Source organism: Accipiter gentilis, chromosome 14, assembly GCF_929443795.1.
Source record: "Accipiter gentilis chromosome 14, bAccGen1.1, whole genome shotgun sequence".
NCBI classification, from domain to species: domain Eukaryota; kingdom Metazoa; phylum Chordata; class Aves; order Accipitriformes; family Accipitridae; genus Astur; species Astur gentilis.
Window position 1 is genome coordinate 20,009,454 of NC_064893.1, and position 22,028 is coordinate 20,031,481.

A 22,028-nucleotide genomic window follows, 5' to 3' on the forward strand; every position below is an offset into this window, starting at 1 on the left:
TTTCTAATATTCAGCACGTTAAAAATTCATTATATACTGGATATTTTATTAGTTACTCCTTTTCCCAAAGAGTGACATGATTGAAATCTAGTCTGACTTTCACCAAGCTGTATCTTGATTAACTTAACAGAGCAAGTGATCAGCACCTTGCCCACACAGTAACTTTCAGTGGCCACTGCCACCGTTACTGGTGTGCCAAGAACTGTGTTTGCTGTGATGCCCTAGCTGCATATTTCTTACTTTGCTTTACACTTTTATTGTTGGATATTATTCTTGATATTTAAGGCTCTTGGGGCTCTAATCTTACCTTCCTCTCTCCCTCCTAGTGTCTATCAACTTGTTGTCAAGGAGGAGAAGCTGCAGAAAGCACGGAGAGCTGCAGACATCATTGAATGCTTCTCTGTACCAGTGAGCTACAAGAACGCTTCCAGTCTTGACTCACCACATTACTTTGCAGCTGAGCTGAAACCCATCAACCTGCCTGTTACACAGCCATTCACAGTGGGAGACAACAAAACCTACAATGGCTACTGGAATGCTCCACTTTCTCCCCTGAAAAGCTACAGCATATACTTCCAGGCTCTTAGCAAGGCAAATGGAGTAAGTGCAGAGAAAATTAAACTGGATCTGTACATATGACCACCTCTGTCTATCCTCCTCATCTTTCTCCTTCCTTCTCCATTGGATGCCAGTTTAACTCCTCCTTATTATTACTCTTTTCCAGAAATTGGATGAAAATTAAACATGCCATTACTTGTCCTTCACTCAAGTCTCTCTCTGATGCCTAGATCCCATGAGAAACCTGTTGGGGAGCCAGACTCTGTAAAGGCACATGTTGGCATGTGATTTCCAAAATGAACTGCTTAGAATTTGCATTTTTTTTCCTTGCATATGCATGAATGTCAGAATAGGGGCTATTGTGCTTTGAAAAGATGTAACTGCAATATCCTGATAGTCTTCAGTTCACAGTGCTTGTGATTTTGGAGGAGACATTATGAGATGAGAACTACCCAAAAGCTATGAAGTTGGATTACCTTGTAGCTTGCATTTGGCCACATTATAATATCACTTATGGTTGAGATTTTCAGCTTGAGTAAGCTGTACTGCAGGGTGGACTATATGCATGTCTGTCTAACTCCTTTTGAATACCCTGGACTATATTTTTACATATACTTTGTGATATTAAGTTTAAAATGGAGACCGCACGGGAAACTTAGTCTGCCCTATTTTCAGACTCAAATGACATACACATAATGTCCCAACAGATCTCATCATAGGAGAAGGGAAGGCCTCTTTTCCCTCTTCTATTCCAGCCTAGGATAGTTTGTGACCTTCTCTTTTAACTCTCTGAAGAGTTTTAAGTCAGTTCAGCTAACAGTGTCTAGGCCAGATCCAGTCTAAGCAGTCATTCACCTTCCTCCCCTTTAACAGTCCCCTAAGTGTTTTTCATTATCACATAACATGATACAATTTAACACTTCATCCTCATGAAGAGTCTTAGAGCATTAATATGGCACCAAGAAGTTGGGTAGCCAAGTCTGTTATTAGCACATTTGCCAGTGCTTTCATGAATCTAACTTTAAACATAGATATATTCTTTAAGACATCACCTCTGAAAGAGAAAAATTAGAAAATAGGTGAATGGTGTAGGCTTTGGTCTCCACCTGGGAATAATGTCTTTTATACCCAAAACGCAGCCACACATCACAGAGACCGTACATTGTTTAACAGGGTAGCAATGCCAATGAATGCTCACAACATATCTTGGTGTTTTACTACCTTCATTTATCACCATACTCCTGCAGAGTTTCTGCTGTGTGGCTGACAAGCACAAATCTCTTCAATACTGTGCTGTTTTTCACCTTGGTTTCATTTCTAGTCGATATAGTTTCCTTCCAGCACTACTCAATTAATTCAATTTTGGATTTGCCTTTATAAAGGAAATTGTGAAATCTATGTATATGTCTCTCTGTGTCTAGTTAGTTCCCCCTTGTGTGATAGTTAATTGCTAGTGAATGGATCCCCAGGGAAGAAAAAACTTTATTTGCTTAAGTACAATATAATATGCCATAAATGGATTATATGAATGGAAATGTAGGCTTCCCTTGGCATTCTGGATTAAGGCAGCACTAATGTGTGGTTCCTGCTTTTTCTGGATCTCTGTAGCTGGCAGGTTGCATCACACTCTCTACATACAAGGTGATAAGGACTCAAAAAAGAATGTCTTGCTTGGACCGTTCTAATAGGAACACAAGACTGTAAAGGACTTTTTAAGCAAAAGTTAATCAAAAGAGTCTGTATGCAACAATACACAGTTTATGACAGCATGAGAAGTATCCTGCCAGACAAAGCAAATTCCTCTGTGAGCAAGAAATTGCCTCTTGTGTTACTAATTTGTATCGGTAGAGTATATGCTTATATATCCTCGATATGCGTGCTATGGGAAAAAATATAGAGGAAATGTCCAAGAGCGGAATATGGATCTTCAGAGGAGTAGCTGTGATACTTTTTGTTTCTTGATAAAATCCTTAAGCCCCACATTTCAAACATTAGGGGTCTCATTTGCATCCAGTCTTTTGCAGCTGTAAATAATAAGTTTTGTTTCATTCCCAGAATTGTTCACAGGTATAATTTGCATCGAAGCGTTCTGGGTTTTCACTTATGTCCATAACCTGAGCTGCTTTGGCTGGTCTTCATAAAGTCTACTAATAATTATGGCTGCAACATGGCATTTTTGATAATGCACATCTGCAAAAAATCTGAAACAGTAACAATTAGGTTCCCTTGCACATGAAAAACTTAACAGAACATTGCCACTTGTTTTTTAATTAGGATATTTTATAGTTTCATTAATCACTGACAGTTGTGGAATGATGAAACTTCTTTCCACACCTGGTATCTGCAATGAAAAACCTTCGTGCGGTGAACCAGAACAACTTTCTTTGGAAATGTAGAACTCTGGGGAGAGCTTAATTTGAAGAAATGTTCTGTATTTGGTCAAAAAGCCTGATTAGAAGGAGGTAGAAGTGCTACAGGAGTTCTACATTGTTTCAGCTCCTCTGTATGTGGAGGGTTGTGCTCATTTGGTGTTCTCATCTGATCTGCAACCATTAGCCATGATTGTTACAGTGAAAGGAACATAATTAGCAGCTGGATGCAAAACAAGTGTGGCAAATTGCTGCAAAATCAGATCACGAGCTTTTCTGCCTTCTCTTGTGCAATGTTGTACTTGTTTGAGAGTTTGAATGAGATAGCTGTCGCTGGCTGAATTCTTTTCTGTGGACAGTTGCATGGAGTTTGGTCAACGTAGTGTTGCTTCCAGACAGGGGTCTAAATAGAACATGTGTGAAACAGAACGGTTTTCAGCCTTGTTATACAAAACGCTTCCAAATTGTGTGAATTTCCCTCCTAGGGACTGTTGAAAGCCAGATGCTGAGCTGAAATGTGTCAGAGTTTGAAGTAAGAAGGGAACAAAGAGAAAAAGGAAACAGAAGCTGCAGGCTTTGTAACCAGTAGTTACAGTTTAATTGTTAGAAGGAGTTAGCACGAGAAGCGACACAGGAAGAAGAACGGACTACTGGCTTCGCTCTCCTCTGGCAGGAGCTCCACACATGCTGTTGCAGCCATCCAGGTAGTTAACTGATGTTTGCTGGTTGTCCTGGTGCCACCTGCTACAGATGGCTGCCTGACAGAGCATGAAGTTTTCCTTGTCTGAAAAATCTTCCTGAGCTCAGCCCTTTTAAAACACCAGCCCTTTTAGTGTATATCCCTCTGAAAGGTGAGGCCAGGGTGGCAACACCGTGTTACTCCTTACCCTCTCTTATCCTTATACTGACTTAATAATCAAAGTTAAACGTTGCAGGTTTTATTTTCCCCGGGTTCTTTACCTGGGTCATTGTAGGTGACAGTCTCTGGTTAGTGATTCAGCAACATGCTCAAATGGGGAGAGTTCTTTGGCCGCTATGTGAAACCTGCCTGAATTTTTGAGCAGCTCAGAAACCAGAGCTTCCTAAAAAATCCTTCCTGGAGTTTCATTTTACCTCATTGAGTTAAAGTGAAATCTGTAATGGCACAGTTGCAATCAATAACTCTTGGCCATTTTTCCTCGAAATGGGAGATGAGGCAGGAGCCTTCGTTACACAGCAGGAGGTGATGTGGGGGATGCTGCCAGCTGCTCCTGCAGCCTGGTGGGCCAACAGGTGAATGATGTTTTCAGGCCAGAATTGTGAAAAGTACCACCACAGGAATCAATGAGAATATTATTTTTGAGGGAATGATAGACTCCACAGAGATTCCTATTGATTTTTTTCCCTCTCTAATGACTTGTACTACATGCACAATCAGGCAGTTCATTATTATCAGGGGACTTCAGGCTAGATTTCTAGATACTGACAGGTCTACTCACAGTACACAACATTCTTCTTCTGGGACATTTTGGAGGTAGGGATAGAGCTGCCAGCAGAGAGGTGGCTTTCATCCCTGTGGAGATGGCTCACTAAAAAAACAGTGAGGTACTTCAGCACAAGCTGTGTTCTGAAAAATGAAGTGGCACTGAGGCTGCCTGCATTACTTCTGTGAACTATTAAAGAGCTTTGAGGAGCTCTGTGTTCAGTAGGATTTCAGATGTACATTTTTGTTCACTTATGTTTACTCCTTAATCTCATGTTGGAGCTGCTGGGGCAGAAATAAAGCAGCTGTGGAAGCACTTCACCATTTGTAAGCCCCTGTTTTCACATCTGGTTGGCCATCTTGGGCCAGAGGATGTGGACCTGAGTGTTTTCTGGAGAGTAAATAAAATCCTCCTCCAGTCTACCTTACGTTTGAGAGGTTGAGAGGTGTGGGTATTGAATGATTAACTATATATCATTGAAATAATTTTCTATTGTAAATAATAAAAGCCCTAACCACTTCATTAAGCCTCCCTTCTCCAAATGACATGGGTACTAAAAATAGCTGATAATTGGAAAGGCAATACTAGGTTTTGCTTAGTGCCTTGGAGAACTAACAGTTTCCTTAAGCTGGCAATAGAAATTATAGGGGAGTCCATTGACCCTGCGGAGACGTATGCACATGATTAATTTTAAAGACAGCAAACAGTTGGCTTTGGTGGGACAAAAAAGAAACGTGATCTAGAGCTCCCCTGAACTTGGGCAAAGTTTGCTGAGGACCAAAAAAAATAATTCCTTAAGATGTTCAGTAGACAGAACCATGGTTTCTAGCCTGTGTGAAGCAGGTTGCCAACAAGCATGCTCTGTGTATAGCTCTGGGACATGGGGAACTAAAGTTGAAACTGAGGCCAAGTAGGAGAATGGTAATTACTTGTCTTGTCTGTGCACCAGCAAAAGTTAAAATTGCCTGTCCCCAATTTGAGCATCCTGATGAAACTATGCCTGTTGCAGGGCAGCCCCGCCTGGTACGTCTGGGGACAGCAGGTCTCACTGGTGCTGGCAAGTGGCTCTTCAGACAAGGCAAGCACTGTTTAACAAATGCAAATTCGTCATAATAGTAAAGGAAAGAAAAAATTGTGGGTGTGAAAACAGATGGATGAAAAAGCTCTGCTTCTTTGATTGTTGTTTGTAGTCTGTAAACAGCAAGCTGTCATTTTAAAAGAAAAGAAAAAAAAAATCATTTGCCCTTTTAGGTTGTGAAGACGCAGCTGTCACATGAACATATGTCCTGGTGCCCTCATAGCCCTTTTCTGCAGAAAATTGTTCCCATCCAGACACTGAAGAGACAGAGGCAGAACTTGTCTTGTTATCATCCAGTGTACTTCAGTGAAATGTGTGTTTAGGAACCTAAGTAATTAGTAGACAGCATCAGCTCCCTTGTTTCAAAAAAGAAAGAAACTGTATTAAAAGAATGTTTAAAAAAATTTGAAAATTCAGAGGGATGCTAAAACAGGCTCATGGTGTGCAGTTTCAAGTCTGTGTGCATGAGCTCTATTGGCAGAGAGGGCTTACCCAGCTCTCAGCACAATCTGTGCTCTCTTCAGAGCGTCTCTAGCTCATTCCAACTATAGGTCCAGGTCTGCCTTCCAGGAACAGTCTGCCAGCGCTTCGAAGCACAGGCCTCATATGGTCTATGTGACAGTGTATGGACTTAAGAATTTAGCCAGGGTTCAGCCTTGAGTGAGGCTACACTGTAATTATGTTTTATTCATATGCAAGTAAGTTCCAGAAACCAAACTTATGTAAATATGTTCTAGTAAACATGTAGATGGGCTTAAGATGCAGTAAGCTTTCTGGATATGAAGCATGTTGGAAAATGAAGGTTGGATCAAGAGCTGTAGGGACATATTCATGCAGTGTTTTCCTATTCCAGGATCTTGGTTAAAATATGCCTACATTGTTCTATTACTGTTTTGATATAAAATGTCTGCCTTAATCTGGAAATGATATAGAGCCAAAGTAGTAATGCTGGTGAGATCTTAAACTGAATTATTCCTGTGAGTTCAGCCATAATACGAAACAGATATGCTGAATATGAAGGATCATGGGTCATCATTAAGATTGTTGTAGACATAAGGCCTTGTAAAACTTCTGTGATATCATAAAATAGGAATTAGGTATCACAGTGTTTGAAAGAACATTTAGAAACAACATGGAGACTGAAATTTGGGGAAATTAGTTTTGTTTTGTTACAACTTTTTTATTATCTCTTTATTTCATTATTTTTCTTATAATTGCTTTAAGCTGTCTGGATGGATAATTGAGAATTATCTACTTTGTTTATTCCTGCTTTACTATTGTGTAAACAGAAGCATCTTACTTTACTGTGGGCAGGAAAGCACCTTTCTGAATAAAAAGTAGTCTTTTTCAGAAAACAAATGTGATCATGGGAAAACGTTTTTACTGTTTTTTGGAAAAAAGCTGAGTATATATTTATTCTGTTTCTTGGTAGAAAAGTTCATCCAAACTCACAATTCTCAGCATGAATCAAAGAAAAATAGAGTAAATTTAAAGCGATCTCATTTTTACGAGACACTAAAGAGATCAGCAGTGGGTTGATCAATGAGGTGATCAATGGAAATCAATGGAATAATCAGCCCTAATCATGAATATGGACTAAGTTCAAGTCTTTAAACTTAAGCATCCCTAGTAGCTGGACCTCTGGTGTCTGTGCAGGTTTTTGTGTTTTCCTTCTCAGAAAATGCAATGTGAAACGAAGTTTTGAAGTCCAGATGTCTCGTTCCTCTAGTGGTAGATTGCCCCTGCTTTTGGCAGTGCCAGATCATAGTCTTCTAATAACTATGATTGTGCTAAATGCAGCAATTAGTAGTTGTAGATGCAAACAGAACACACTGCATCCTGTCTTCTCAAATTACCCTGTAGGAGGGTAATGTGCAGGAATACGCACATGCTCAAATGAGATCAGTTACAGCATCATTAACAAGACATCAGTTTTTGTTTTCTCACCTCTTCTTTTCTCAACATTGACTAATTTCTCTAGCTTTTTGTTGCACTTTGAAGCTAGCAGAAAGCAAGAAATACACAAGAAAATTTTCCACAATGAAATGTGAGCAAATGCCCACCTACTTGTAGACTGCAAAAATGCTATCTTGGTATTTTTTACTTATTTTATTTTTCATCACTGATTTTCCAGGTCACCTTGTCTTAGATTGTAAACTACATCAGAATCTGTCTGTCTTGTAATTCCCAGCATTATGTGCTGAGACTATGCTCTGAAAGTAAAGCTGTGTTTTTCCTGCTTCATATATCATCTGTAGTAATAAAGATTTTTGATTTCCAGAATAGCTGGCAATTCAAGCAGTTTATACAGGAGGCAGAGATGAACAGGGAGCTCTGTTGTACAGCTCTGTTGACTGTGTAGTGCTGACAGTTGTACAGGTGGTGTAGAGGAGTTGATTTTTGAGGGAGAGAGGGGTTAGTTCTTGGAAGAGAGGTGCCTCTGGTTTACTGGGATAAACAGTGCTTCAGTCCCACTCTGGAGGCTGTATGGCTGGGAAAGGATGTCCTTAACAGACATGATTTGTCCTCAGTGATCCCGGAGTTCCTTAAGAGAGTTTGAAGGCAAGATCAACAAAGGGACAGTTTGTCCTGAATATTCTGTTGTTTTTAGACTACACACAGTGTTACTTATATCCAGACAGTGTGGCTGACTTGTGTCTTGAGGAATGCATAGAAAGGGATGAGAGGGAATGGCTCTTGTGCTTCCCAGTGTGGATCCTGCAATTGTCCCCTTCCTACGTGCAACATAAACGTGAGAAGAAAGGCACAATGGGACCCTGTGTTTCTGCTCAGGCCAAGGAGGATCTGTCACAGGTGGAACAGATTTTCTCCAAGAGCAAATTCAGACTTAAACAGTATTCATCTTACTGCTTGAGGATGGAATGAAGTGTTCAGCAGTGTATTTGCTAGGCTGTTGTTTCCAGAGCACAGACAGCATCCATATTAATGTAGCATTGTTACACACGGTAATTTATGCAGTATTCATTACACCTGAGACTTGTACAAGAGCATGTAAAGACAAAGTGCTACGAAAACCCTGCAGCAGATTACTGCCTGACAAAGTCAGCTTTTTAACCGAAGCAACACATTAAGATTTGGATGGCAATTGTGCATTGGGCAGAAGCAACCCATGCCAATAAGGGCTGTCAAATGAGAAGCTGTGGACACCAGAAAGGATGTGTTTTCATGGAGGTGGCCTGAGAAGGCGGCTGAGTTTGAGCTGTTAGTTAAGCCAAATACAACATTGCTGTTCCGATCCAAACTCCTGTTTATGCAGATCTGCAAGCTCTGAGGTGGATTGAACAAATGCCTTGGGTTTTATCCCAGCTCTGCAATGAAGAACTGCAGCGGTGTGGGTTGTGTTTGAATAGCTCATTTGGCAGAGCTAGCCATACAGCATGCTGTTTTGCTTCACATACATATCAGAGAGCTGAAATATTCAAATGACTACTTTGGTGTCTGTTTGCCATGTGTTTAAATAAATACCCAATTTGCAAAATTTGCAGTAATGGTGCATGAAAATTAAATGTACAGTTGCATGTACTTTTGACCCAAGGCTTTTCTGCCTATTACAGATCAGGTCATTTAACTGGTAAATTCTATTAGTTAATCAGGCAGTTACATGGGACCCATCACTCACACATCAAGTGTGGAAAAACATGTTGTCACTCTTAACTTCTCAACAGTTACAGAAGCAGCTGTAGGCAAGTCCATTAGTATGGAGTGTTTTATGCAACTAAAACTGTTGGTGGTATTTTCAGAGATGAAGTGTAAGAAAAATGCTTATTTGTTTTAGTACCTTTTTAAAGGTACTTTTTAAAGGAATGTATTTTTATTGTAGATGGACAAATTACACCCCTTGATGTTTTCTTTTTTTTTCTTTTTTTATATTTTTCAGGAAACAAAAATCAACTGTGTCCGGCTGGCAACAAAAGGTATGTGGGTCTCTTTTTCCTGCAAAGCACGATGCCAGTAATGTAAAAGCTGCAGTGGTGACACAACTTGATTACAGTCACTATTCAAAGAACAAGCCTCTTTTTTTTTCCTTTCCCTCTCCCCTCTTTTTTTTTTTTTTTTTTTTTTTTTTTTTTTTTTTTTTCCTGGAAGATTACAAAGGCAGAACAACAAATTCCAGAACCACTGGACTATATGTGTGGTTCCTCCTTTCCCTTGCTCTGTCAACAGCTTTCCTGTCCTGAGGACTGTTCTTGCTATTGGCAGAACGTCACTGAAAAAGTGACATTAACTTCCTATTAAATTTATTCTCTCTGCAACTGTATAAAGTAGATAAGTGAGAGGAGATCTCGCATAAGCCTAACCTTGAGTGGGGCACAGTTCTTATATCACACCATTTTCATGGTTTAATTCAACAAACTAGTAGAGTACATTCCTTATTTTCATTGCAGTTAGTTCAGAATAGACCAAAGTGATAGGTCAAATAGACCAGACTGAGCAAACCCAAGGCAAAAATTGTTAAGATGCAATGCTCCAATCCCTAGTTTGCTTCACAAGGTGTAGTTCTTTAGGGACCAATGATGACAATGTCTGGGTTCCTTCTTGGAGTTTAGAGTTGCTTTTAACAACTCTTCTAAGGACTTCAAAATCACCCCAGGGGCTACTTTGCCAGCAAAGGTGTCAGAAACCAATTTACTTGTAACACAGAGGAGTACCTGTAAAAAGACTTCCTGAACACATGTCATAGTCTCAAAATGAGCTGTAAGGAAATGATAGGGTAATTGCCATGGGCTGTGCTACAGGTAGCTCTTCATTTCCAAAACTTAGGGTTGCCGTCTTGTGCTCTTGCTACTTTGCTGTAATGTGAAATAACTGCATTACTGCCTCTGGAGTCTTTCGAGAGTTAAACAAAATTGGCAGGAACCCATGACTTTTGTATTATTATTATTTTGAGGCACCATCCCATTTTTTTTCCATTCTCTCCACTCCTTTCTGTTTTGTGGCAGTTTCTGCTGATCACTTCTGCATCCGCACTTAGAGGAGCTGGGAGGGCTCAAAGAAGCCCCAGCTAACAGTTGTTGGGTAGCAGAAGAGGACTTTTTCCCTCTTCTTATGGAGACATCCCCCATTATGGAGACATCCCCCAGTCTGTTACAGAAAGCCATGCACTGGGTGGCAGGTGCTGCATGAAGTTCCCAGCTGTGCAGCTGTTTTCACTGCTGAGACCTGATACACAAACTGGTGGGGCTGTAAGCAGTTGTGTCACCACTGAAAGCCAAGGAGGATGAGCCATTTCTCCCCTTTCTCCTTTTCATCTGAGGCTCTTGTGCTCCCCATATCCTCTTGTTGCTTTCCTTTTTAAAAGGTCCTTGTAAAATCTTTATTTAATTCATTTCTCTGGGTTACAAACATTCCGTGTGTCTCAGTCTCCCCTCCTCCCCTCTCAGTTCTTCCAGCTGGTAGTGATATGACCATTTCGAATACCTTAGTTTGGCTTTCTGGTGGTAGAAAGAGAAAAAGCCAGACCGGGTAAGATGAGTCTGGGTGAAATGAGTCTCCCCAGGGTTTTCCCAGAGTGTGACTAGAGGTCTTTTCATGAGATCGGAGAAACTAGTTTAATTCACTTTTGGAAACCTGTAGTTTCTTCTGTTTCAGTCATTCCTTTTTCTGGAGTTGGTGGAAGAATGTTGTCATGCTAGCAGGAAAGATATTTGTTCTGTGACTATTCAAAGAAAAATAAAAACCTATGTAGCTTGAAAAGTCCCGTTCTTGCATGACCTTTTGATTTGCATTGTCTAATTTGGGTACTTCAGAAAAGTGTCACATTAGGTGTTTGACTTTGAGTTGACTTTTGCAAAATGATTTAATTTTCATTAACCTGTTAGGTCACCAGGAAGAGTCAATAAGCTATTCTCATTCTGTTGTTTCTGAATGTTGTCTCTTTTTTAAAAAGGATCTTTTACTAATATTAATTTGATAAGAGTTATAGAAGAGATAGGTAGAGCCTAAGGATGCCTAGAGCTACTGTTTTTTGGTGAACTTATACTTTTGGATTTTTCTTGATTGACATGAATGGAAAAGGACAAGAAATGATGATTGTTCTAGTGTTTCTTTTCACTGTCACAATGGATGTCACTTTTGACTTGTAGGCAGATATCTTATTTCTATATGTGGAGTGTGGAAATTTCCCCCCTTTTTTTTTCTCGTCTCCACTCTGTGAATTGCAAAATTGTATTTCTCAGTGCCTGACTGTTAGCAAGGACTGTGGAGTATGCACAGCTGTGGCTAATTTTATGCAGTTTTAGCTCTTCAGAGGTGCAGTATTGCCTGCAGCTCACAAGCTAGGTAGCATCACAAGTGAATTTGTAGTCTTGATAACGTAACAGTATCTTCCATCGCTGGCACCTGTGAAGTATGAGCAGCTGAGCAATAGCTGAACAATGTGATTCTGTGGTTTGGAGCTTTCCCATAGTTTCAGATTTCCATATGTCATGAGGCTGAATTTCCACCATATGTTAACTCCAAATGAATAGAAGGACTCAGACACTCCACATCCCAACCCCTAAAGGGAGGTGTCATATCTGCTCTCTCTGCTGTGCAGCAATGGACAGAGACACTGACAAAACTGTAATTACATTGTGACCTGATCAAAGGCTGATAGCTGGCTTGTTCTAGATGACCTACTGTGTCTGTGCTGTCTTCTGTCTACTCATTTTATTGATTATCTTTAGTGGCATTGCCCTGTATTTGCCTTTATTTGCATTGTTGTCTTTCTGAGGATAGAATGAGTGAACCTGTAGTCTGCCTTGAACAAAATCATCAGAGCTGCTAGCAAAGATACTGCTGTGGTGTCTTTGGTAAGAGTCAGGGGAAAAAAACTTTTTTGGAGTCAGGGCTAATCTCAGCATTGACAGCTTAAAAGCTCTGCTTTGAGTTGGTACCAGAGAAAAAGCATATTTTGTTTTGACGCAAGAAAATAAATAGATACTACTGGTGCCAGACTAAACGTTCATTTTGGGATATAGGCCTAATTTTTCCATTCCTAGACATTTGACACTACAGTAGTTCCATGAATGTTAGTGAAATGAGTTCTGATTTACACCAATGACAGGACGATTAGAACCAAGACATGTTTAAGCAAGGCAAGTATTCTCTTGAAGTACTAGATTAACAAGGGCACTAAGTGTGAGTGTGGGAGTAATTGAGCAATAAAATGTGTTAGGCAGTGTGTTACTGGGGGATTGTAACACATCTTGGGTGTTGCTGCAAGGCACCTGTTCAGAAGCTCAGTAGCTTTAATTACTTGAGAGACACATGAGGCTGTTCTGTCGCTACTTCAGCAGGCTGGGAGGCAATTTTCTTTTTACATCCCATTGCCTCAAACCCAAGAAAATGAAAGTAGACAACTCTTTTTAAAGTGTTTTAGTCCATTAAAGAGAGTTTTGGAGATTCCCTAGTTTTCTCTCCCCCTCTTTTAGCAAGAAACAGACTGTTTAGTTCAACCCCTTTTCAGTTCAGCTCTACACAGGAGCTGCTTCCCATCTCTCCTGGTGGTGCACTCTTCTGCATGGTTTTCTGCATGCTGCTCCTGTTTGGATGAACTTAATTCTTGTGGTCACAAGAAAGATCTCTCAAATCTTTGTGTATTGGTTTATTAGATGGCGGGGGGTGGGAAGGGTGGGATGTCAGCAGTTCAGAGCACTAGGCCATGACACCAGTAGTGCATCCTCCAAAGCAGAGCTAGTAGATACCCAAGTGGGCAAGCACATATGTTGAGCTCATTTCCTTCCATCCAGTGTCTCAGCACAAGAGTTGGCTGATGCCAGTGGAAAGGGCGGGCGGCAGGGACTCATCATGAGCTTTTGCTGTGGGGACATCTGGCAATCCATCAGAAAGCTCTCTGCATTTGTCCAGTCCGTGTAGCCATTTCACATTCTGCCAGCATGTTTTAAATCCACAAGCATTATTAACCTTTTGTATCTACATGTGTACTTATTTTCAGGTTCATTGGTCTCAGATTTCTTGCCACTTCCAGCCATAAACACATGTCCTCACATGGGCTACTCCTCTTTTTTTAAATTACTGGAGTAATGTTGTCTTTCACAGCATTAGTCACTTGGATGCATATCATTAGCATAAAAGACTCTTTAAAAATAAGTTTCTAATTAAACACCAATTTACCAGCTCTCTGCCATACAATTTTCATTCAGCCAGTTTATTTATTAGTTTTGCCATTTGGTTTCCTTGATAGCATTTGTTTTAATATGTCCCATTCTTTCTGAATTAACTGACTTGTTCTCTCTGTCTTAAAGCAACATATTTATATTGACACTTTATTAGAGAGAATTGCAACCTCTTACCAAGAGAGAGCGATTACCTCTTGTATTTTTAAAGTGCATTAAATTAATTTCACAGTGTAATTGAAACCAAGGCAGAGGGCTCATTAATGGTTCCTTATCTCTTGATACTCATTTCTTCTTTCTTTAAAATTTGAGTTCTTGCAAATGAAAGAATGGAACTTTAATAACCATTATGAGGCACATTATTCCCCCCCCCCCCCCCCCCCCCCTTTTTTCCTGTGCATGCTGCCTGGGAATGATTTTGCTTGTTCTTAGCAGTAATAGGTAGGCAACAGGTGACCACGCGAAACCCTCCCGGCCTCTTGAGCCCAGGTGATTATCAGTTCAGGAAAAGGAAAACTGTTCAAACTTCCAGAATTCTGAGCAGCTTCAAGACTCTTGTTTCCTACTTGGGAAAATACTTTTATGATTATTCTAACTACAGTTTAAAGGAGGCACTCCTTACAGGGCACTCCTTGTGCACCGAAGTGAATATACACCTGTGCAGAGGGTCATCTGGAGGTCCAAACACCACTTAAATCTTCATAGGAGCACTTGAGCTTGACAGAAGAGCCCCATGGATCCCTTGCTGGCCCTCTGCAGAGACTGAATATCTCCCTGAGCATGCATGGAGATGACCTTGCATTTTTTAATTAAAGTAGCTACGGCATTTTCTGGGGCTGATTGTTACACTAGCTCTTAGACATCTGAGTCCTGCTGTTGAAGAAATGATGACACAAAAATGAAAACTAGATTGTGTCAGCCCTCTATATAGAAGCTTCTGCTGGGTTCAGAGTCGTTGCAGAATCGAGCCTCAGTAGCACTGTGTAAAGTCATTCACAGGTCACTAGTAGGGAGGTTCAGAACTTCTCAAGGGCTTTGCAGTTTCCATCAGAACAAACTTGAAGGTCTGTTTGTCATAAACTTACCTCATTGTGTACAATGCCGGGACCAGTACCATCATTTCACTCCAGAAAATTTAAATATAGAGAGGAAACCCTATCAGCTTGTGGAAATAATTTCTTCTACTTTAGCCTGATGTGCATAGAATGACTTACTAGGTTGTGAGAGAGTTACATGTGGTTAATATGAAAGGAGGGGAAAGGAGGGTTGGTTTCTCAGTTTCAGGATGGATTTAATTTTTGTAGGTATGTTCGTCTCCAGTGCTGCATGGTTATATTCCTATGTAGCTATGACTTCCTCAACCAAGAATTATTTCAACTACACATCAGGGCAGCTGTAATGATGCTGGGGCAAAAAGGTACTGGGATTACTGTGAAGTTCAAATGCCTTTAAGATTGAGAGAAATGGTCCTGCTTTTTTGTAGTGCATCAGCACTGAAAAAGGGAAGTTCCTGGGAGTGCTTAACAGTCTCGAGACCTCAGAAATGAACCTGGGTCCAAAAGGTGAACCTGGGTCCAGAAGGTGACCAGTGAAATCATGGGGGTGAGAATGCAAAAAACCAATGGAAAATGAGGAGGAAAAAAATTCCTACTTTTCACACACGGTTTTGCTGCATATGAAAACTGTTCATTTAATAGGTCTTGCTCTCTCAAATTCATTTAAGAGGTCTCTGTTGTTTTCTGAAATATATTCTGGGTTTGTAGACAGATAATGTAATTTTTAAACAGATCTAATCCCACTTCAAATCTGTTTGTTATTGCATTTTGTCTTCTGATACACTGGAATGTTATTCCTTTGACAGGTTTATTCTGTTTTGTGCTATTTATTTCAGAGGATTTTATCACACTTTTTAAGTTGAATGCATGAAAACATTGGTTTGGGTTTTTTTCTTCTATTCCCCTGAACAAATCTCTGCCTTCTAAAAGTTATTTTTTAGCACAAGTTTGTGTATCACCATAATTAATTGTTAACCACAGACACACATTGCTCTTACTGAAAAATGTTCGCCACTGAGAAGACGACTCAAACTTCCTGGTGTGTGGATGCCCACTTAACCCAGTGAGCATCTTTATTTTCACCAAATTTGGTATCAAGACTTAATAAGAGGGATTTAAAATGTTGACTTTAGGGGCTTCCTTAACCCAGGGAGCTAAGGAACCAACTTTGAATTTGTGAAGAACCTGGTCCAAAAGTGGATGAGGCCACAGTGAACTGAGTTTGATAGCCTCAGCCCAGTTTCTAGAGAACATTTTCTACTCTAAAGCTCTGCTGTGCTGACAGACCCTAATCTTGGGCTCCCCAATTAAATAAACAGTGGGAGGGGAGAGACTGGGAGAGGCACAAGGTTTAAGGTAAAATTTGGGATACATTAGCAACAGCAGACTGAAACTACCACCTCTGTAATTCAAAGCATCCACTGCTGGGATATACTGGTCACTTCAGAAAAGAAGGGTCTTTAGAAAAAGCAGAATAAAATCGATTATCACTGTGTAAGCCAAGTCCTCCCGGAATCAAAGCACGCATGGATTTACCTGGAGTGCTATGGAGGCTGCTGTCCCCTTACAACACCTGCCTGGTGTGAAAGGATGCTGTTGGCCATGTGTCATGGCTGTGGCTGGTAGGTTGTGCAGTCACCTTTGCTTGCAGATGAACCAGTAGTCAGGCAAAGGAGGGAAATTAAAAAACAGAGGCAGTAGTTGGACACTAAAGCCAGAAGTGAAGGTCAAATCAGAAAGGATTTGTTTTGGTTTATTTAGTTTTAACACAAGGAGCAATGCATGATGACTTACTTGTAAAATTCAGAGTTGGGTTTTTCCCCCCTCTCTTCTGCTTGAAGGTTTGCAGGTAGAACTGTCTGAATGTCCCTGAAGCCTTCTGCACAGGGTCTGAGAGATGGGGCAGTCACAGGTGGAGAAGCAGGAGGAGGGCTGTTACATTTTAGAGGACAGCAGTGTTGCATGTTCCTAACCTTCATATGCTTACACCAACTTATTTGGGTAGTCAGTATTTCTTCCTCATTTCCTGATATCTGGAGATGCTTTCTAAGGTGTGTCAGCCACTGGTCAGGTATTGTGGATCACTTTAAAAGTTTTTCATAAACAGATTATCATTGTCAGTGTCCTTAAATAGCACTTCCAAAGGCATGCCAAACCTAAGGCTATTACAAATACATTATGCCTCTGTTTCCTTAAATAGATTTTTTTCAATGAGCCTATATTCAGAAACAGGGTTATTATTAATGCATTAGCTTCTCAGTTTCTTCCAGGAACTGGACATTTAAAAAACTATATGGTAGCATTAGGATATGTGACAATGTCACAAGAGAGGTAGGTGTGAAAGAGACTGTTTCGTAATACCACTGTAGAGGAAAAGAAAAATCTTCATTCAAGACATGCCTGAAAGTGCTGCCTCAACTTGGCAAAGTACAGAAAGTTTCCCAGTATTTTATGCAGCACACATAGAGCGTGTGTACACAGACTTCCTAAGGCATTGGCCATATGACTTCCCTTTTACTGTAAAATAGTGAGTATCCTCCTTTGCATGCTGCTGAGTCAGCTCGAGGGTGAAGTCTTATTGGGAACAGTTTTTGTAGGCCACCATGGTACTTAAAGTGCCTTTGGCCAGCCAGGCTCGAAAGGTGGCCTGATTTCAGTATTCATTTTATACTGATCCTTGGACTTTGCTCACTGTTTTTTTAATTTCTGCAGCTGGTGTGGCTGTGATTTTGAATGATAACCATGATAAGAGCAGAGTAACTGCTTAGAGGGGAGTGGCTGGTGCAAAGATTAATTAGTTTTTGTTTGTAGGTTGTGATGTGTCTATTACACATCCATAGCATTGTCATGCACTCTAAAGTTTTTGCCCGTATTAGTCAAAATATTGATCTCCCTGTGTCTGTTTAGGACCATACAGAAATTATCACATCTGTAAATTTGTACTTTTGATAATGGGAATTTTACTTGTTTTCCATTTTTATAATTTCAAGCTAGTTTCTAAGTAGCTCTGCAAAAGTGGAGACTTAAAATGGAAACGTGCTATCATCCTCTGAACCACCGCATCACTTGTAGGCATCATAACAGCTGCTCTTTATCTGAGCTCTTCCTTCAAGTAAATGTAATAACCTTTCTCATTCTTGGGGGTCATATATCTGCCTTTATCACAAATTAAGTGCTTCTGTTCTGAAGAGAGAGGAAGAAAAACAGGAGGAGAAAAGAAAAGCCTTTGTGCTGGATTTGCCTGGAATCTCCAGAATCAATTATTCTCCTACTGCTATTTTTAATTCTCATTCAGTTTAGTAATGCTAATCTTGATTCCTCACTGTGTGTTTACCCTCATCCTCCTACAGATTCAACCTGTATGCCTCATAATCCCTCATATAAATTCTGGACGGTCTTTCTCTTCAGGACTGCTTTGTTTTGCTGCTCTCTCCGCTTAGAATATGGTTGAAAGCTTTTGGCGCTCATCATTCTTTCCATTCCTTTTGAGCTTTTTTAAAGAAATGAGAATCTCTCATTGTAGTCTTAAGCCTGTGCTGTTTGCAGTCTTCAATAACTGGAGGTGGAAAATTGGTATGGTGACGTTATGTGTAGTGATACTGTTGATGGTATTCAATTTTTTTAAATGGATTACAACAAAGAAACAGCCAAAGTGGAATCTGTCTTTCAGATTTGATGAGCTGTTTCACTTTGTTGGCTTATGATACGCAGAAGCACCGGCATCATGCATAGCTTTTTTTCGTCCCAGTGCTCTGGTATACACTGCTGAAGGTTGCAAACTAGTCTGTCTTCCACAGCCCATGAACATGGCCAGCTCACGCAGAGGGCTGTTGCTGGGCAGTGCTGGCTAACAGGTATTCTGGATCAAGATGTAAAACAGTGCCTTTCCACCTTTATCTTAATGTTATCATTCTCAGAGGTACCTGTCTGCCCTTGTGTTTGTGTATCGGAGACTATGTTTCAGAGGTATAGATATAATCAGGATCTGAAAACATAAGGGAAAACATTTCTACATGCAGAGATGTTTTAATAATTTGTAGGCCACTCGCATAGAAAGCACCATAAAAAAAAAAAAAAAAAAAAGAAAAGGAAATCATGTTTACAAGTGATTTGAGAATAACTGTCTTTTGAAAATAAGCCTCTAGGTCTATTAGGAAATTTTACATTCAGCATGCTGCCTGGCCATTATGTGCTACAAAGAAATTACTCTGATTGAGCAGCTCATTTTAACTCATAATGACTTTGAACCCATTATTCTTCTTTAATTTTTCTGAGTTAAATAATATTTTGAAGTAATTTTTCTGATTGGTTTTTGTTTCAAGAGTGACTTTTTCTCTGAAGAAGTTGTATTCTCGGGTGTTACAAATTTGAAACCAAACCTAGTCTTTGCCAGCCTGACTTGGCCCCTTTCTGGGTCTTTCCTGTCATCTGGCCATGGCTGAACCTCGCATTACTTGTGTTGCTTCTCTCATTTTGTCCCTCCCTCATTTACACTTGCACTGCCTTTTTCTTGCCCCCGGATATTTGACCCAGCTCTCCTTAGAGCCATTTTGTTTGCTTTTTCTTCTCTGCCTGTTGTGGTATCAGATGCTTCTCTCTCCTATGTAGTGACACAGCTGCTCATGATTGTGGTACCACTTCCATTGCAGGACTTTGCTCTTTATGCCTCGCCGGTTGGAAATCTCACATAAATACCTGTCTTTTCCTCCTGTCTATGGCACTTTTGAATTCTTTTTCCTGTCAGTTACATTTTTTAAATGCAATATTGTAATTGCTGCTTTAAATAAAGAATGTTTCAAATTACAGTTTGTGAAATAGGTTTTATAGAAAAAGCATGTATTATCAGTCCTGCTTAGCTACATGCACTCAATAATCATTCTTCCCTGGATGTTCTTCAGTGTGTTGCCTCCACAGAGAAGGTCACTTCATATCTGGTGGCTTATTGTTTTCAAATAACATATCTGTGCACAAATTGCTGGGTGAAAGATTGCCATGGTATCTTTCACTTAGCAGCCGTTGCTGTTTCTCCCTTCGTCCCTCCCGTCTCCAACTGTGAGAGGTTGCATGATCTGATGGAATTGTCACAGGGTGTCAGTCCAGAAATGTCAGTCCTCAGCTGTGCTGTTAGGTACCTGTGATGCCAAAGGCATATCCATAATCTTTCCAGATCTATAAAGTAAATAACATAATTTATTACTTACCTTGCATGAGCATTAAGAGGATTTAAAGTACCTATGAATATTGCTCTAGGAGTGTATAGCACTACATATGAATGCTTGCTGGTAAGTGGATTATTTTTCACTTTCTTAGCACTTTGAGAATGTTCTCCTCTTTAGTTATGACTGGCAAAAACTTGAGTTTAGGCTGTTGGGATCACTTGCAAACCATCTTCCAGCTCAAAGTAGCTAAACAGAAACACTTTCAGCTGAAGAAGTGTTCTGGAAGATTTAACTCTGGGGTACAAATGGCAGCTGTCTATACTGAAATTAATTTTTAATTTCAAAATTCTTGTCCTTAAGTTATCAGTCCCTGCAGGGTCAGCTTTAACCATAATCTGAAACAAGGGGGAATTTAAAAGGTTTAAAGACACAAGAAGCTGGCACAATAAGAAACTTCCAGTAGCTGCACCTTACTGAACCACTCTGGGATTTAGGTATCTATGAAGCCACAGCAGGATAGCTGGATTAGACCTTAATCAAAACCTTAATTAAACCCTCAGTGCTTGATGATCCATAAACCTGACTTCTTGTGGGCTGATGAGGTGGACGACTCTAGGGAAGAACCCATTTGCCCCTGCTCTGCTCTCATTGCATCTCTGCAGTGTCACCAGAACAGTATTTCCCATGAAATGTGCTGCTTGTAATGTGTTCTGTCTTGTTGTAAGATGCTGGATCTGTAGGAATTTTGAAAGGTGTTGAAGGAACAATGTAAATTAGGTTGGTAGGAAAGGACTAAAATCTTGAAATAGCTATGAATGTAAAACGGAGCGCTGGGTGAATGCTGATGCCTGTGCAAGTCAAATCCATACCACTGGTCAAGCTTCTGGGACAGTGCATTTTGTACAGCACATAAATGTGTATCTCTGAAAGTAGCAGCCTGGTCTAGTAGCTAATACACAGATAGGGAGTCAAGGGACCTAGAGCCTTAGCTTCTCTGGCACTGTCTTCTATCATTTGCCTTCCTTATTAAGAAAGTAAGCTTAGGGCATAAAATTGTCCTACTTCATGTTAGTACAGTGTAATGGGGTCCTGGCCTTAGCAGGGTCTCTGTGTGCCACTGAAATACACACAGCAATAACAGTGGTGACCTGTTCTGTGTCCTATTATTCCAGTATCCAGCTTCAGTTATGAGGAACAATTTACTCCAGGAAATGGGGTGGAAGTAACCACTAGAAAATATGGTTATAGTTTATTTTCTTTCCCTTTTAATGTCAGCAGTATATAAACATTGTTTTTCAGAAAGAAAAAGGTGCCCCCTCAAGTACAGTAGTGCAGAACTTTCCAAGTGTAATTGAAGATGGTCTGGACTGGTTGGACTTGATGATCTTAAAGGTCTTTTCCAACGTAAATGATTCCATGATTCTATGATTCCAACACATTTGTATGAAATGGCCATCTGAGCAGCTTTTATGGACTTCTGTGCTCAGAGCATTTCAGATCTGCCTGTATGCCAGTAAAGGAGAGGAGCAAAACTGAATTCTAAAGAAGTATTACTGTCAGAAGCAGCAGGAGTCATCTTCTGCAAGTACAGTAACAGCTCACAGACCTCCTTCTGCCAGAACAGAAATGTTCTCCTTACCTACAGCTGGTGGTGGTGCAGGTGGGAGTACAAGCAACCATAGTAGATTTAGGCATCTACAAGGAAAATATGCCAGAATGGCAGAAAAACAAAGGGCTTTTGTGGTAATGTTTCATTGCAAAACTTTAAGAATCCAAGACCCAGGAATTTACCAATACTGTCATATCAATTCCTAGGCACTACTAGCTGAGACAACTTACAAATGGTTGGACTAGTAGCCTAAAGGAATTGTTGGCCTTTGCCAAGATAGATAGAAAGGGTTACATAGAAGATTCGAGTGAATTGGTCATCACAGTGTGTAGGTGTCAGGATGGATAATAAGCCTTTATTCTCTTTCTAGAACTGCAGTAGTCTACAATGGGATGAGAAATATCAAATAAAAATACACTGACCACACATTGCCTGTAGTAACAAGTAACAGCCTGGCAAAATCAAACCAATTTAGTGGATTAGAGGATGGAGTTGACAGCACATTGTTATTTTTTTTAAACGTGGCTCACAATTCGTGAGGGTATTCAGATGGTACAAAACCGAGAGGGGTCTGACTGTGCTGGTTTTGGTAGAAAACC

At 40.3% G+C, this 22,028-nt stretch overlaps 1 protein-coding gene across 2 annotated transcripts in view; it reads left to right on the forward strand.

Moving 5' to 3' along the window:
- Positions 1-22,028, forward strand: part of PTPRT (protein tyrosine phosphatase receptor type T) — a 485,911-nt gene that overhangs the window by 390,629 nt on the left and 73,254 nt on the right. For both annotated transcript variants that reach the window (XM_049816979.1, XM_049816980.1), the window contains exons 12-13: positions 327-600; positions 9,367-9,403. In XM_049816979.1, coding sequence (XP_049672936.1) covers positions 327-600; positions 9,367-9,403 — 311 coding nt within the window. The remainder of the gene's footprint in view (positions 1-326; positions 601-9,366; positions 9,404-22,028) is intronic.